Here is an 18930-nt window from a genome sequence, read left to right as displayed (position 1 = left end):
GGGTGGTCTAGTTCCAATTGACTCATAATCTCAACTATATAAAATTACCAAAATCTTCACAAAACCCCCTTCTGATAATTATTTTAAACCAGTGAACATCCTTTAAATCATATTGATGAAAATTAGTAAAGCAAACGACGGTAAATATCGATGACTAGTTAAAAAGGTGTTGACTGTTGTGAAAAGTTTGGAAAAAAATTTTAATGTGCATATGGAGGCAAGTTTCTACAAAGATAAGAACTTACGCATCGTGGAGCGTATTACACAACAATTGAACCTAATTAATTATTTTTTTTAACAGTGTGATTGCCTGTTATCCTTTTGATAGTTGGTCCAATATTGACATTTCAGAAGTTTACAAAATTGTTATGTTTGAAGCGATTACCTAATCTGAAAACGGAACAAAGACCCTGTGAGCGAAGACCAATAAGCAAGCTATTCTGACGCATATGTATCCGGTGCCCTTTGTACCAATATGTATGTGATTAAATAAATAAAATAAATAGTCCCAGTCTCTCGAACTAGTGAGAGAAGTCCAAGTTCGAAGTGGGGAAATATGTTCCGCAAGCAGCCAGAAGCCCAAGCAATCACAACAGGCACAAATCAAACGTATATATACAGCATAAAATTGTCTTTGGGAAGCGTTACAAAATATCATACTAAAAGATAGGACGAACCAATAGCCTTTAAGATCCTCCCAAGTGGGAAATACAACATGAAGGTGAAAATGAGCACTTTTGGCGTGAAAACAAGAAATTCAAATCTTTAAAATAAAATTACGAAGATAAGGCGTTTACCAAGCGATTTCTGGGGATTTAACACCCTTAACACCTCCCCTTTCTAATGACGAACCTTCTTGGGGTCCACTTGCGTCTTGACCGTCTGTTGCCGTCGACGCAGTGATCACCTTCTGGATCGTAGATCTACCTGTCGTTGTGCTTCTTCCTGTGCTTTTTGGACTACGGGGAGATTAAAGGTATCATCCCGTCATATCAAAAATACTAAAAGTTTCGAATTTATTACATTGCATTCGGGACATCATCTGTGGACCACTAAGCCTGGATCTAATAGTGTACATATCTAACTGTAATCATTTCGCGACATTGTGCTATTATTTTTGATTTTATGTGGTGAATAACTGTTACATACCAAAGGTAGTTGAACCCCATCGGGCACGACTTCTCAAATATGTCGGGTATGAGAAAGTTATCCACCACAGACTGTGGAAAATAGTTGCACAATAACGTGAATGGAAGTGCACCATTGGATGCCGGTTCAGTGCCCGTACGCAAGACTGAAGATCTTGGTTTGATCCCCTGCAGTAGTGGGGTTGTAGGTGTGTACCTCTGAAGAGTCTCTTAGTAGGATAAAGCAGTTATTCAGTGCTTCCTGGTTTACAATGGTGGTCTTGGTAAAATTTGTGATTTAACTTATTCGAATTTATCAATGGAAAAGATTGTATTAAATTTCATAACAAACATTTACCTTTTTTTCAGAAAACGTGATACACATTTGGAACCAATACGTCATTCTTTGCAAGTACGTGTCAATAGTAGGTGTTTTGTGTTTATAGTGTTTGTTTGTCGTACACTACACTACATGATGTGGGTTTGTTTTCACCTGTGTCCTAATTAACAGAAAACCTTAAATGTGATTGCAGTCGACAATTGAATCCTGAATGTAGGACTGCCTTATGGTTATGAGAATGTTTTTTTATGTGGCGGTGATTTATGTTCAAATTTCTCGTTAGTTCACATGTTGGGATCCTGTTTAATCAACTTTAGTTTAGAGAAGCCAAATAATGTTACTGGACACTCTCAAATAGACCGACGGGAGGAAAGTTGAGTGTATTAACTGTTATTTAGTTAAGTTACATTAAATTGTAGCGTATCCACATTAATTTTCCCCTATATGGCATGTAAATCAATAAGTAATGATTTTAGGTGGGTTAAAGTGAACATATTGTACCGAGTTGCAAAGGAAGACAATCTAAATTTAATCGATAATGGATTATTTATTTATTAGTGTTTTTTTTAAACAAATCTTTTCATCGGTTGAACTAACAACAAGAATCTTTTGATGATATTGTTACTACTTATTAAGTTATCTTTTCAGCGTTTAGTTTATAGTGTTTCATTGTTTTATCAATCTGTCTTTTGTTTCTGATTGTTGACGCGTTTGTTTGAGAATATACAATGAAATAGTAATGGTTTCTAGAGAAATCATGTCTTCAGTTTGTAAAAAATATCAGTTACATTAAATACGATGTTACTTAATGTGAATAATGTTTTTAGATAGTGGTGAACCTAAGACAAATATATCCTAGTCCAACCTTACATATAGTGGTCTTGAGAGCTGTTAGAGGTATGAGGGCAGTTATCACTTCCCGGTTGCCCACACCGTGGAAGGGTTCTTCTAGAGGTACCTGAAAAGGAAATTGGGTTAGAAGTGGTCTTAATAACCTGAGAGCGTGACCACAGTGCCCAAGGGACAACTGCTTGAGGCCGGTCACGCACGACCTTTTTGTGGGGGATTTTTGACGTGTTAGCTCCGTTCTTCAAAGGACCTTACCGCCGGAGATGGATATCCGTGGGATAAGGCGAGGTGTGCATTTTTAGGGTCGACCTTTTCTAACCCCACCCCTCCTTGTGGGAAGGCAACATCGCTGTCATGCTGGTTGTCTAAAGGAAACACCTTACTGCTGTCATACCTCTGTACAGTCGGCAGTACGACTTCGCCTTCGGACCTTAGTTTGCTGCTTTTAGTCTTACCGCTCTTCAACCGACCTGCCTGGCATGGTCAGTCAGTCAGTCAGTCAGTCACAACGTAGAACTTCGTACGTACGTACATCAGTTCGAGTTGCCATACCACATTAGCACAGAGATGCAGTTGTCGATTCAAATCCCATAGTGGTAGAAGTAGTAGGAGTATAATCAGAAATCCAAAAGATTAGGGGTTTCAAGAAATTATTGAAGGAGTATAGTACAGTGAAATAAATTTGGAAAGAGAAAAAGATAAAGACATGAGGAATTCAGAAGATTAGAATTTGGTAGAACACAAAGAGTGGATGCATCTTCGCCATTGCAAACGATTTTGAGCCATGTCATTCAAGGTCTCTAACCATCGGTTGCTGTCATCTCGCGAATCCCAACCAGGTAGTCTACACCTACCAACATGGCCCAGTCCACTTGTCAGCCTGGCATGGTGGGACCTTGAGAAACGATTGTTCCAGCCAGCATAGCTCGATTGGTTCATCACGATAGGCAAGCCCGACCACCACGTCAAGGTAGCAACGTGAATTGAGAAAGACTATTGAAATCTGTACTTTAAGAGGTTGAATACGGACATTAGTATAATGTCTTTATAATAAAGTGTAAATCCTTCTGAGATGCTGCGAAACACAAATCTTTTCTTATTCTCTCCTAAAATAACTTAGCCAACAGTTAACGCTTAATAAGCTTTTTCTTTTTAATCATCAACTGTATATATCTGCTTTTTTATTGTTTTAGTTCATTTTTTTGTCAGAAATATTGCAATTATTGATTTTGGCATTGAACTCTCCTTAATGTATAAGTGACGTTTTACTTTTTAAGTGTGCCCTGATAATAAACAAAACACTAGAAATTCAAACATCACATCACATTCTCGCTTCATCTATTTCTGTTTGGTCAACAGGGTAAAGTTTAACCAACCCTCAGAGATCGAATTCATTTGTCTATACATTGTAAATTAGTTAATTTTTTTTCTCCCAAAAATTCCTATATATTTATATTATCTGTATATATGTACACGTGAAATATGCTAATATACCCATATAAGAACTGTCATCTAAATTTGAACGAATAGTTTCATAGTATTTGGGCACCAAGTTGATGTAAGGCATTAAATAGGAATAATATGTATTTGTAAAATCTCAGAGAATGAATTTGAAGTAAATCCAACGTTTCGGTCGGCAATCTGGTCCAAGCTTTTTCAAGGAGATATAATCAAATAACAAAATTATTGAATATAAATAGGTAAATGGTTCTTCGGTTATTTATTTATTTATTTAAACACATAAATATTGGTACAAAGGGGCACCAGATATATATGCGCCGCACAAATCTCATTTGATTTGTGTGAGGGCTGTGATACTGCCCAGGTGCCCTAACTGAAGCAGGTGGTTTTCTTAGGAGACCGCACCCCGAGCCTTTGACCTAAAGGTCTGATCCACAAGGCAGTGGAGCATCGTGAGGAGATGCAGTCCCATGGTAGCCGGTGACCAATGATTGATTCACACGCCATTTGTTTCTTCAGGATCCTGGAGACCATGTGCACAATCGGTCTCGAATCAGGGTTTTCCAACTCCCCTAGGTGAACTTTCCGTGTCCACCAACCCGGTTAAAGTGCCGGACATTCGCTTTTCGTCCTCTCAATTTCGTAAACAACACTGGTGCCACGAGAAGGCAGTGAGTAGGACTTCCCTGTCAGAGGCTATATACGCGTGGTCGTGTGAGAGCATTTGGAGAGGGAGAGCGGACTCTCCCCACTCTCGGCCGTACCAGGGCATTTGGGGGCTAACTATGTACTAAATAGATCATCCAATCATGTTAACAACGATTAAAGTAGGTATTTGCTTTCTTGTGTATGAGACATGTGATGTGAAACGAAAAGTGTGTATTCGTAAGTGGATCTGAGGTGTGAGAAGAAATTCCATTCACAATTTTTATTGCCTCTGATCGGTGAATTTTTTTTGAAGAAAACATACAATTTTTATATTTGATAAGAATAGTGAATGAAACTTCTTATCACACCTCAGATCCACTTACGTATACACATAATCTGTTATCTTAACACTTAGTTTCACACCACATGTCTTTTACACACTAAAGCAAATACCTACCTATAAACATTGTTAACATGATTGGATGATCTATTTAGTATACAGTTAATCAAAGAACCTTTTATCTATTTATATTCAATAATTTTGTTATTTGATTATATCTCCTTGAAAAAGCTTGGACTAGATTGCCGACCAAAATGTTGGATTTACTTCAAATTCATTCTCTGAGATTTTACAAATACATTCTTCCTCTTTAATATACATATCTCTTTGTGACCAAAAGCTATCGTAGTTACCACTATTTTTTACAATGGACACGAACGTTTTTCGGTCTATATAGCGTTCATCCTTCTTTTTAAGTAATAATAGAAATCATTACAATCACTCTCTATAATGAATTCATTTCTGTTAAATTTTTATATTATTCTTGTTTAAAGATGGCACCATCTGGTAAAATGTGTTATGTAAGCAAACCTTGGGTTGTTCGATTTTGGACATGGGCTGAACCAGGTCCAATGACATCAGAATTTTTCTGTGAACATGGTTATTTTCGACCAGAATTATGGGAGATGCGTAATTCACTAATTTTAACTGTTCCAGAAAATATTTGGTGTAATCTTCATAAAATGTAAGTCATTATACAATGATTTGAAATATTGACTAATTAACTAATTTATTTATTCACTTAGTATTGTTTGTTTGAATCTTCCCATTGATGTTTTTAAGACTGCAACTGGTCAGTCTCTAATTGGCATATGTGCATACTGTGCGTATTGCCTCGATATAGCCTAAATTCACAAGCATGGTAAGCAAAGATGGATAGTGGCTAGCAGTGGGAAGATTCAAACAAACAATACTAAGTGAATTTCGACTTCACCCTATTGCACAAGCAAGTGGCTATCAGGACTCAGCAGCTGAGTGGATAACGCGATGGCGTTTGAAGCGAAAGGTACTGGGTTCGAGTCCCAGAGTGAACATGAACTCTGAGATTCAGGTACATCCAGCTGACGAGTCCCAAATAGGACGGAACGCGCGTCAAACTGGATTCCACTGCTATCCACTATCTATCTTTGCTTAATTTATTTATATTTTCGACCGTATTTATCTATATTGTTTGATATATATATATATATATATATATATATATATATATATATATATATATATATATAATATTCCGTTTACGTTAAGTAACAAATCCTCACTAAAACACTGACTAACCAAGGAAATATTAATAGCTCAATGCTGAAGAACAGTTTCGGTTTAATTGTTGTGTTTTTTTTCCAGCAGAAATTACAAGTCTATATTTTATGAAGTAAACGTTTAGAAAGTTTAAGTTACTTTATGAGTGTGGAATATTTAACATTAAGTATGGAAGAAATTCAAGAGATTGCTCGGATAAGCTAATACCTTGGATTGAGCAACACTGAAGTGTATGCAGAGGGTACCAGGTAAAAAAAATGAAAAAATTGTTAGTGAAGTAGTAAATCTTCACCAGCTTAGATGATTTTAAAATGTATTGCGTATGATTAACTGCAGCATACCCACCTCATTGGGTTTTTTTGTCTAGCTTAAGAGTAGGTTTGAAGAAATGTAGTGTGGACCAGACTGAAAAATGGCACCAGCTGTCCATGAATTTATTGAAATTTCGGCTGTCATATTGTTATGTACAGAATACTTTGTTGGGATCCATGTGATAATTGCAACCAGTGGTTAGAGTTTTGCTTGATATGGCTCAAAGCCGTTCATTATAGTACAAATGCATGCACACTGTCTTCTCTTAGATCTCAAGTCCGTAAATCTCGTTATGTCTTTTCCTTTTTATACGTATTCTTCTCTATTATTATCATTATTACTGCTATTACTGATACTGTTAGTATTTCTACTGCTCTGGGATTCTCCTTTATATTTTGTATACATCAGCAGCCCTAAGAATTGATTATCATGGACTTTTACTGTATACGAAATATACACTGGATGTTTTAAATATTTTACTAAGAATTTTGGAAAAACAGCATTTTGCTCCAAGCTTGCTTAATATTGCTATATAATCTAGCATAACTTAAGCTCGTCAGTTATTTTTCAGTAAGAGGTTGTGAGAGTTAAGGATTCGCGAGCGAGATCAAAGATCCTGGACTCGGTTCAGGTATGCAGAGTCGTGGATGCACAATTTTGAGAAGTGCCATACTAGAACGAAACAGCCCTCCAATGCTTCCAGATTTTAAATAATCGTTTAACTTAAATAGATTCATAATTTCAATGAAATTATTTTTCACTCAATAGTAGACAACCTGGAACAGATATCACACTACGTTTTCATTCAATGAAAACGAAAGGATAGGATAAAAAACAAAAAAAAGTTAAATTTGATTGCAATCAATGTGTTATGTTATTTCTTAGCTAGTGACTCCGTGAACGCTGCACTGAATTGAACCGTATTTGATATAAACCAGGATAAAAATGGGTTAGAAACAGGGCATGTTTCGATGTTCAATACACAGTCACATAAAAGTTTGCATAAAATTTGCATGAGATACTTCTGTTATCTTTAACATCCAATCGCTAGGACTGATCAGTTGAAAAATATATCCATTTGAATGTGTACTGAGCATGCAACTGGTAGCATCTCATCCTCCCAAGATTTTGATTGTAATGAATGAAACATAATTGCCATTAGATAAAAGGATTGTATAAAATAGGGAAATAAAACAATAAGTAATATTTTTAAAAAATTGTGGTTTCGTATAACAATAAAAAAACAAACGAGGATCCTCAAAACTGATATCCCCATTTCACCTAAAAAATTTCCATCATAAACTACAATTAGTTGCCGCACTCAACTATAGAAATTCTATACCTTATCATACCGTAAGTAATGTTAATCTAATATGAATCTACCTTGTATATTTATCAACCTATTTTTCAGCAGAATTTTTAACGAGCTGTTTTCCTTGACTTTACTCACATCCTTTCTCCTACTTTAAATCCTTTCAAAATACAATGTTCCAATTGTCTTTTTTGTTTTGTTAATTCTTTATTTATTTCTAGTAATCATGAGATCTGTTTTGTATGCAGTGTTTACTATTTTAGTGTGTTTGTAGTTATCTTTAAATCATGTGCTTATGGATTGTATTTTGTCTGTTCGTGTGCATGCGTCTAATATTCACTAAAAAAAAAACACTTGTTCTTAATTTTTTTATATAATAAATAATAGTTGTTGGGGTGAACGAAAATCGATGATTGAAAGCTATATTTTAAGTGGATTAAAACACCAATCAATCGACACTGATAAAGTGTTCATTGTTCAATTTTTTTCTTCGATTCAGCCAGTCTATGATTATGTTATATCTAGAAATTAAATTCTTGTTATGCCACGTACTACTTGAGCACTCGAACACTTGAACCCTTTAAGTCGTAGTTAGACGATAGAAGACTAGTGGGAAGGAATCTTATTTCAAACAATGTCAAATATAATACAAAACACTCAGGTATTTATAGTTTTTAGTAAAAACGAAATCATCGTTATAGTCATCCAATCCCCACATACAGTGGTCTTTAGCATTTGTCCAATCGAGAAACTATACATTAAGATTCTAGAATGTTCTTTTAAAAGATTATCGGATGGGATGTCTTCAGCTCTTTCCGAGCTTCCCTGAGTTCACCGGTGGCCATCCCTACGGATTCAATGCCTTATTTGATCAACGTCTAATTCTATAAATTTATTTCTATGGTTTGCAACAATATTGTTATGGATTTATTGACTTAGTCAATCGGGACATGTATTATGTTTGTCTAGCTTACCGATTACGATGATACGCAAAGCTAAATGAGACAGGAGTATGTTGAAAACAAACCTGGGGTGGACAAATCAAGATGTGTTATCATTTCATAGAGTAACTGTATGCTTAACTAAGCTTCGTGGGGTGGATTATAGAATTTTAAGTTGAAATCTATCCCGTTATCGCTGTTCTATTCACTGATTATCATTTTTCTCAAAGTATCAATCCTCGATTTCCCAATTGTTAATGTTATTTTGTTTCTTTTTTGGATTATTTTCCTGTGTTTAACTTTCCACTGGTGGTTGAAATAATCAATTCCCTTGCCGTTCTTATTTTATTAATTTCCTCTTTCGTTCTATTCAAATGAGATACATATTCGTATGAGATTCTAAATTGTCTTTGATTAGTTCTTCTAGGATCCGACGTTCTCATTCGAGCTGAGTAGACGTAATGTCTATACATATATCCATAATTCAAATAGATAATTCTTACAATATAAATAATATATCTTTGTAATTTCTTGTTGAGTATATGTCTCATAATGTTGCCTACTATTTGTGTTTTTTAAAAATCTACTTTATTCGCCTTATTTTTCTCGAAATTTTAGGTTTGGTGGTCATGAAATTATTCATGAATTAATTCCGTGTAGTGATTGTTCTGATGCTATTTCCAAAAGACAGAAATATGAACTGTCAGAGATTATGAGGGTAATTATGATTATATGCATTTTGTTGTTGAAATGATCATTGCTTTTTTTTGATGTTTTATTGTCAGAAGAAAAATCGGCACAGTTAACTCATGTTGACAGATTAAGGATTATTTCGTTAATTTATGAATGTATTATGTTACTAAATATTACAGATCCAATGTATATCATCAACTATATTGTTTACTATTACTTAAATATATAAATATTAGTGCAAGGAGGCACTGAATACATATGCGCCAAACAAGTCACTTGATTTCTGGGTGGGTTGTGATACTACCTGGGTACCCAGACCGAAGCACGTGGTTTTCTTAGAGGGTCACAGTATGAGCCTTTGACCTAGATGTCTAACCCACAAGGCAGTGGAGCAGTTTCATGAGATGGAGCCCATTGGTTTGGAATCAGGGTTTTCCAACTCCCCTAGGTGGACTTTCTATGTCCACCAACCCGGTTAAAGTGATGGACATTCGCTTTTCGTCTTCTCAATTTCGTAAACAACAGTAACGTCGCGAGAAGGCGGTGAGTAGGACTTCCCTGGCAGTATCTATATACTTGTAACCATGTGAGAGTATTTCGAGAGAGCGGACTCTTTTCACCTTCGGCCGTACCAGGGCATTCGAGGGTTATAGTGAATACTATAAACAATACTAAAATTCTGTTTTCAGTAGATCCTGCACTCCCAACCGTTGCTGCTACTTTGATGTGGTGGTCGAGCTTGCTTGAACCAATCGGGCTATACTGACTGAGACAATTTCTCAAGGTCCTACTACGGTAGGCAGGTCGGTTGAAGAACTGTAAGACTAAAAGTAACAATCCCAAGTTTCGAGGACGAAGTCATACTGCTGACTGTACAAAAGTGTGACGGCAGGAAGGTGTTTCCATCATACAACCAGCATGCCAGCGATTCTGCTTTCCCACAAAGAGGGGTGGGGTTAAAAATATTCCACTCTAAGGATGCACACCTCACATTATCCCACGGATATCCGTCTCCATTGGTAAGGTCCCAACAAGTACGGAGCTAGCACGAAAATTATCTATAAAAAGGTCGTTTGTGACCGGCCTCAAGCAGTTGTCCGTTGGACTCAGTGATCACACTTTCAAGTCACTAAGACCAACTGTAACCCAATTTCCTTTTCAGGTACCTCCTCAGATGACTGACTGACTGATTATACATCAATTAAATTAATGTTTTTCGGCAATAAATATATCATTATTCTATCATAATCTTGGATAAACTTATATTACTGATGAAGGATCCCCCCTTCATCATCGTCTGGATGAATAAAAACTAGCTACCAAACTCCATAATGTCTCTTCGCTTATATCATGTAGACACATAGTCGACTGAAAAAAACGTTTAAATGTCGGATAGAGGGCATTCTAAGAACACCAGACAAATTTTACAGGCTTGCTATTCAGGTCAACCAACAATCAATCACTAAATACATTCAAATCGATCCAATTTATCAAACAATTACAAAAATCATGCACAAATATAAGATCAAGAATCAAGTCAAAGGAACAGGCAATCAAAATAATTATGTAGACAACAACAGGTTGAGGGTTAGCAGTAATCAGACAAAATCGAAGTTGACAGGACAAACTATCAGTCATATTATGTAGAGGAACTTGAAAGCATCACTTCTACTTGAAGACTGTGTGCTGGTGATATCGTTTCGAAGAACAATGAAAGCTTCATGATAAATCATCCAAGTAAGAGAATGAAACTCCGCTAAAATAAGTGTTGGCCAAATGCAAATATATTCTAGTTGTTTTCAAAACTGATGCTGCATTCATATTGATGGTTACTTTATAGTATCATAATTAATCTGACATATTCAATCGGAAACAACTCATTTATTTCCAATGAATAAGTTTGTTTTAGGTTATCTTAGCATTTTTCACTTTTCATGAATTATAACTATTATAGGTTAGTTCATCGGTCACTCCATCGTCCACATCTTATGCTGTCAGTAAAAAATGGTTAGATCTATGGCTTCAATTTGTCAAAGGACAAATATGGGGTAAGTTCAACTGGAAAATATCTGAATATTTATAGCGAAATGTTCATTTTCTCATTTTGTTCACATGTATAAAATAATCAATAACTGTTTCTTAAGTCACTTCATTTATAAGGGTTTTTTTGAATCTTCTCGTTGTTAATGTCAAGAACTGAAATTATCCAGTCATCACTGACGGGAAGATTAAAACATTTGCAAATGAACTAAAACTGCCCACCGTTTCAGAAACCGGCAATTATCTTGACTAAATAGTTAAGTATACAATGCGTTAGAGTTTGAAGCAAAATGTACTGCTTTCCAGTCTCAATATAAGCATCAGCATGGTTGAAGGTTTACCCAGCTGACTAACCTTTAATAAGACAAGACAGCCGCCATCCAGTGCTTCCATGTTCTAATCGGTGTTCTAACTTTGACCAGTTCATCGTTTTAATAAAAATTAAAATACCTTGTTCATACTGAAAGTTTAAAAAATCAATGACTATTTTGTTGTATAGTAATTTATATTTATATCAATACCATTTCACAATGATATAATCACTTATCACCAGTTTTATAGAATCAAAAAATCCTGTGACTTACTACCATTAATCAATGATATTTTCCGATTGGTTGTACCAGTAATTCGTTTTTTAACATAATCATACTACTTATAAGTAGCCAAACTGTTCTTGTTGCGTTTCTCAACCAAAGCGCGAGACTATTCTCGTTACGTATATTCCTAAATAATCAGAATTATCATGAGAGATTTCTTTTATTGAGTTTTATAGGGTACTATAGTAGTTTGTTTAGTTCTATTCACTTGAAATATGGGATCGTGATTTGGAAGAATGTTTTTTTATTGGAGTTCTTTGTTTATTTTTGGATGTTTTTTCACAATTATCAATTATACGTTACTAAAGGTTTAGAATTCCCGGTTGTTTATATTCCAGACTGATATTGACCAGTCTCTGTTGCTTTATATGGATCCTGAGTGGATTCTCTCAGTAAAAAGTCATAAGTTTTAGTATATTTAGTATGTGACTAGCAGTGGGATCCAGGACTCACGTTTCGTCTTATACGAGACTCGTCAGCTGAATATACTTGCATCCCAGTATTGATGTCCTGCACACTAAATTTCGGAATTGAATCCTTTCATTTTAATATTTCAGCCTGTATTTTACTGAGCTATAGATTTCAGATTGACACTAATTCAGTCAGTACCTGCTTCAGCTTGGGCACCCGGGCAATATCACAGGCCTCACACAAATCAAATGAGATTTGTGTGGCGCATATATATCTGGTGCCCCTTTGTACCAATATTTATGTGTTCAAATAAGTAAATAAATAATTCAGTCAGTCCCAACGTAGAACCTAATACATATGTACATCGGTTCAATTTGCTATATTTCATTAGCACAGCAAGATAAAATTATCAGGCAAAATCACAAAGTAATAGAGATAGTGACAGTATCAGTGGTGATTGAAAATAATAGGGATAGAAGATACGGTTCAAGGAAATATCATAATGAAATAAAACTTGAAAAAAACGTTATGGAGAATTCAGAAGCTCAGAATTTAATAAATACAAAGAACGGATGCATCTGCGCTTTGCAAACGATTCTGAACCTGATCATTCAAAGTCTCTGATTGTTGGTTACTATAATCGTATAGACCCCAACCAGATAGTCTGCACCTATTGACATAGCTAAGTCTAATTGTCGGGTACTAGGTAAGGATGGCAAATCGATTGAAGTAGTGAAACTTGGTCAGTTGAGATGGCTGGAACACGTGTTACGTATGCCAAATCACCGACTACCCCGATGTGCCATGTTTTATGGTATAGGAGTAGGTTGGAAGAAATATAGGGGCGGCCAGACCAAAGCGTGGCACAAATCCATGAAGTCACTGACAAGTGGACTGATCCATGTTGGTAGGTGTAGACTACCTGGTTGGGATGCGCGAGATTGTGGCAATCGATGGTTAGAAACCTTGAATGACATGGCTCAAAATCGTTTGCAATGGCGAAGGTGCATCCACTCTTTGTGTTCTACCAAATTCTAATCTTCTGAATTCCTCATGTCCCTATCCTTTTTCTCTTTCCAAATTTATTTCACTGTATTATACTCCTTCAATAACATCATCAAACCCTTATCTTTCACATAATACTTATACTCTCACTACTTCTACCAATATGGGATTTGAATCGACATTTGTATCTCTGTGCTAATGTGGTATGGCAACTTGAACTGATGTACGTACGTCCGAAGTTCTACGTTGTGACTGACTGACTGAGTTGTCAATGACTCTATGAATTGATGCCATGTTTGGTTTGGTCGCTCCTAGCTTTCTTAGACCCTACCCCTGCTTTGAAAACATCGCACTTTGAGGTAGGCGATTGTTGGACATATGTAACATGTCCGAAACATCTCAACTGATAAAGATTTATTACCTTATCATTCGATTCGCCATCCTTACCTAGTGGCTTATTCGTAACCCAGACATTGCTCACTTGGTGGTCCCGAAATGCCATACTCTCTGACTCAACAAGGAGTGTTCGAGTACAAAGCTTGTACAAGGTCAATGTACTTCGTATTCTTTTCAATGATGGACACTACCATAGAACCTCACGATCAACGAAGTTGACCGCCGCCTTAAGGTCTAGGAATATAATTACTGTCAGACGTAGGAAAGTATGTCTATGTTCTAAAACTTGCCGAAGAATGAATATTTGGTCTGTATATCGAAATCCAGTTCTGGTTAGACATCGAAGTACACTTTTAAGCAAACCAAAATTTTTCATTCAATGCTTCAGAACGAATCCCACTGACTGTTAATCTCTGATTTTAATTTTTATTCATAGACACTCATTTTTACAGTTTTCGTTTACGCATATAGATTTATTATATATTGCTGATGAGTCTTCTGATAATGGAATACATTTTAACACCAGTGCAACTAGATTTTTGTTGTATACGCAGCATTTTGTTAATTTTAGTATTGTTCTTTGCATATACGTGTTTCTCTACCACAGAAGCTCCAGGTCCAATTGATAATTCCGACATTATGGCATGCAATAAATCCCTTTATTCTTATCGTAACAGTGGATTAATTAATTATCCCACTCTTTCATCGATGCCACTTGGGAATTACGAATATGTTTCTGCTGAAGTATGGAGTCTTCTGTTCAATATATATGGTGGAGGTCCAACAATATCTGTATGTCAACCTACTCATTCATCATCGATCAATAATAGCGTAGATGAAAATCAGGTGGACGATTTGTCAGATCACAGTTCATCGGAACAACTATCACATAAAAGTTCACCGAATCCTACTATTAATGAACAGTCACCTCTTAATTCAGATCAAATTGATGAAGAAGTAGGTATTTTTTTTATTGAAGTTATTGTTTTAAGAAAGTTATTAAGGTGTAGAAATAGTTAGTTCATTCTGCCAAATAAATCAGCTAAAAATAACGTCAGTATAATATGTTGTTTTGTTCGAGTTTCATTTTCTTAGTCAAATACTTCATTGACTAATGCCACATTTCGGTTTGGACACCCTTAGCTTCCGTTTAATTTACTCTTGTACCGCCACGACTAGACGGTTATTTTGCATGTGCTTACACACGTCCCGACTGTCGATGTGTCATTTTCAATAAACAATCGTCATATAAGGTTGTGGTTGGAGGTAGTCGACAGGATACCCTGAATCTAGGTCAGCAAGGTGTACCTGTTATCGTGTGGGAAATTATGCTCCCTGATAGATTCGATCCCATTTTACCGAGTTTCATAGTCAGAGACCACCACCCTACACCTTAAAGTAATACACGCGATATCTAGTCATTGGTGGCTATTCTGCAACTCTATCAATAGAATTCGACCAAAAATAAGGACTTGGCATACATGATATTGATCACTACTCACTGATCAATCAATTGTAAACAACCATGATATTCAAAGCAACTAGTTCGTTTGATAAATTTTTATAGTGTTATAGGAAGACTGCAATCATGATATTCATTATTTTTCAGTTTAACTGAAGTATATTCCCTTTCCAGTCTTAGTAAGATCGTTCTTTTTCCATTTCTGTTAAAGCTTTTGTTCATAAATCATGATCAAGCAGACATATAATTCGGTGTACGAAATACTTTTCACACAAAAAATGGTTAGAGCAAACTATATATTTTTACTACATGTGAAGTCAAGACTTCGACATTCAGCAACTAAGTCTCAGGTCCGAACCCCATTCAACGTCGGTTTGGACAACCAGGTAGTGTACCATTAACCCTCATACTCATGGTGTGACTTATAATCAAGTACCTAGTAGATGAGTTTATTTGTTTGTTTCGTCACGCACTTCCGTTCCGCAACAACAGGCTTTATAAAATATCATCAGTTCTCACACTAACCAATATGGCTCAAACTTAAGCAACGCATAAATAATGTACTTGACAAATTAACCTGTTGACATCTAAAGAGTACATCGCTACCTATCTAAGTAAAAATGATGTTATCAGCAATAACAATGTGTTTAAATTCATTTTTGTATTATTAATTTGAATCTTCCCATTGATGTTTAGGACTGCAATTGATCAATCTCTTATTAGCATATGCGCATCCTGTGCGGATTGCCTTAATTCACACGCATTATAAACAGTGATGGATGGTGACTAGCAGTAGAATCCAGGACTCACGTTTCGTCCTATTTGGAACTCATTAACTGGATGTATCTGCATACCGCAGTTGATGTTCACTCCAGGACAGTAGATAAGTGAACAACGCGATGGCGTTTGAAGCAAAGAGTGTTAGGTTCGAGTTTCGAAGTGAACATCAACCCCGGGATGCATGTACATCCAGCTGACAAGTCCCAAATAAGGTCAAACTCACGTGTGGATTCCACTGCTAGTCACCATTATTTATGCCTATAATGTATCCAAGTTATTTAAAAATTTGACATATTTTTTTTCACAAAAAAGTTCGAAAAGTATATATACAGAGATGTATAGTGGCTAGCAGTGGAATCCAGAACGCGCGCTTCGTCCTATTTGGGACTCGTCAGTTGGATGTACCTGCATCTCAGAGTTCATGTTCACCCTGGGACTCGGACCTAGTACCCTCGCTTCAAACGCCATCGCGTTATCCACTCGGCCACTGAGTCCTGATAACCACTTTCTTGTGCGATATATATATATATATATATATATATATATATATATATATATATAATACTTGTTGAGACTATGTATTTATTTATATTTGTTCCCTCTACCTAACAATATAAAGAATATCAAAAAGGATTATTTTGATACCGGTAGCTTTAACGCTAATACTATTACAAGAATATCTAGCCTAATTAAGTGTTCTTAATGGAAAGGATATTTAACTTGATATTTTGGTGATGCCATATTTGTTATAGTATTGCCTGGTGATAAGACAAATATTATAGCTCGTAGAATGCAAAGCTGTAGTAGAATAAGTGAATGTTCTTGGATTATTTATCATTGTGATACTGCCTGCTTGTGTATGCTTATTTATGTCTAAATGCTTTGTAAACGGTCATAGTAAACATCTGGCTTAATATATAAAGATATAGTTTATATCACTGACTGACCTTAAATAACCGTAGAAAATCAGGATGCACTGGATATCTGTTTTAGTCCTAGTGTTTAACTCTGAAGTGTGTGCATCCACGCTTTCGTCAGCGATCGAATCCAAGAGCTTCAGTTTTCGTGGCAAGCCATGTCATGTATTTATATAACTGAATCGATCTTCACTGATTTACATGTGTATTTGTTATCAGTACTTAATCTTATTCACTGCTTCTCCTATCTTTTTTTAAAAAAAACATTTATCATCGAAAAGGATCGAAATAATTATTTGACCAATGGTAACAATCATATAAATGATGGTATCTCTAACAGTTTGGATTGGTCTGACAATAAATCCCATTTGAATCATTGGAATGAAATGGATGAAGAAGTAAATTTGACAAATTCTCCCATAGATTCACTTTCATCCAACAGCACTAATGATGATATTACTATTCATCATATTGAAATGTACACTCAACAAAATGATCATCCAATTAAAAATAAATTAACTCAATCCACTGAATGTTCACAATTAAATGGTGATTGTTATCCATCATCTAGCAAAACATTGAACATGCTCAATGGTTGTTGTTCTATTATCACAGACTCTAACTGTCAACTGAACAATCATCATCATAATGCTAAACAGAAATCTACTAATAATAATTTAACAGTTAGTGAAGGTGCCAGGAATGGTTATTTTGGTGATTATAATCCATTGGATTTGGTGAATCATAAAAATGTCTCTAAAGTAGAATCTTAGCACCAACAACCAGTAAACGCATCAAATGAAAATTAAAACATGTTGATCAGCTTCATGTAGACACTGTTGAATAGTTCCTACATAAACATTTAAAGTTTTCAGTCCATTTGTGTGTTGCTTTTATTAAGATTTAAATAATAAATAAAACTGTGATTCTATGCATTATTTTGAAATTTTCTTCTTTATTGATTTATGAATGGTAATTGTTATTATGTTGTTATGTTGTCAGAACCAAATTATTCTTTCCTTGTGACTCCTCAGGTGATGGTTGCTTTCTTTACTTTATAACATAATATAGCAAAGAATAATTGTAACTTGTAATTATTTTCTTTTTTTTTGTTAGTTGAGGTGTGTGTGTGTGTCTCATGGAGATTACATGTTTCGAGAATGATCACAGCATCGAGCTAGATAAGCAATACAGTGTTTATGTGTGTGTGTGTGACTTGTAATTTTAAGTGTTTTATTCCTTTCATTGAAAAAAAAGCACTAACTTCACTCTTCAAAATTGTATATTGACTGGATTCGAACTGTTGTTTCATTTGAACAATTTATTGATTTTATCGTTTCTTTTTGTCCCATTTATACGTCAGTGTTTCCTCATTAATTTAATATTAAGGGTAATAATAACTATAAACATTGGTCTCCAATGTCTTCTTTCTTTGTATGTGTATGTTTAAACACCCTGGTATAATATTTTGCTTTTTGTTTAAAATTAACATGTGTATAATTTTATCTGCATAGTAACCATCCATTCATTCGTTCATTCATTCATATTTATTCATTTATAATAATACATAATAAAATCATGAAAAAAAAATGTATCCACATCACTTGCTCTTTGTGTGACCTATTCCATTACTATTACTAATCTTACTACGACTACTACTACTGTTATTATTGATATATAAGTAGTAGTATTTAGTGTTATTGATTCATTTTTACTCAGTGATTTTCTATCACATTTATGATGGAAGTCTCCATGGTATAGATGCAGAAGTGTATCCAACTTGTGTTCTGCTCCGTTTTAAACGGATATAAAACTTGTCACATGTACAAATCATTATTATTATTATTACTGATTTTCTATTTTCTGTTATGCAGTAAGTAATTTCAATGCATATAATGTTGTTATCTATACACTCAGAAAAATGTACATTGTCTTGTTTGTTTGTTTATAAATATATATTCGACTATTCCATGCAACTTTTTTTATTTTAGTCATGATCAATATCATAGTGCGGTTTTCTAGTTTACGGCTGTGAAACAT

At 35.2% G+C, this 18930-nt stretch overlaps 1 protein-coding gene across 1 annotated transcript in view; it reads left to right on the top strand.

The window, feature by feature from the left end:
- The window catches only part of Smp_021300 (family C19 unassigned peptidase (C19 family)), a gene marked incomplete at both ends in the record, with an annotated part of 40201 nt that extends 22538 nt beyond the window's left edge, over nucleotides 1–17663 (top strand). The window contains 6 exons of the mRNA XM_018794607.1: nucleotides 1497–1539; nucleotides 5260–5450; nucleotides 9209–9308; nucleotides 11238–11331; nucleotides 14339–14688; nucleotides 17172–17663. Of these exons, the coding sequence (XP_018649002.1) occupies nucleotides 1497–1539; nucleotides 5260–5450; nucleotides 9209–9308; nucleotides 11238–11331; nucleotides 14339–14688; nucleotides 17172–17663 (1270 nt within the window). The remainder of the gene's footprint in view (nucleotides 1–1496; nucleotides 1540–5259; nucleotides 5451–9208; nucleotides 9309–11237; nucleotides 11332–14338; nucleotides 14689–17171) is intronic.
- Between the last annotated feature and the right edge of the window lie 1267 nt (nucleotides 17664–18930).

Source organism: Schistosoma mansoni, chromosome 1, assembly GCF_000237925.1.
Source record: "Schistosoma mansoni strain Puerto Rico chromosome 1, complete genome".
NCBI lineage: Eukaryota > Metazoa > Platyhelminthes > Trematoda > Strigeidida > Schistosomatidae > Schistosoma > Schistosoma mansoni.
Note: the sequence above shows the minus strand (reverse complement) of the source record. Positions and strands in the feature narration are given on the sequence as shown.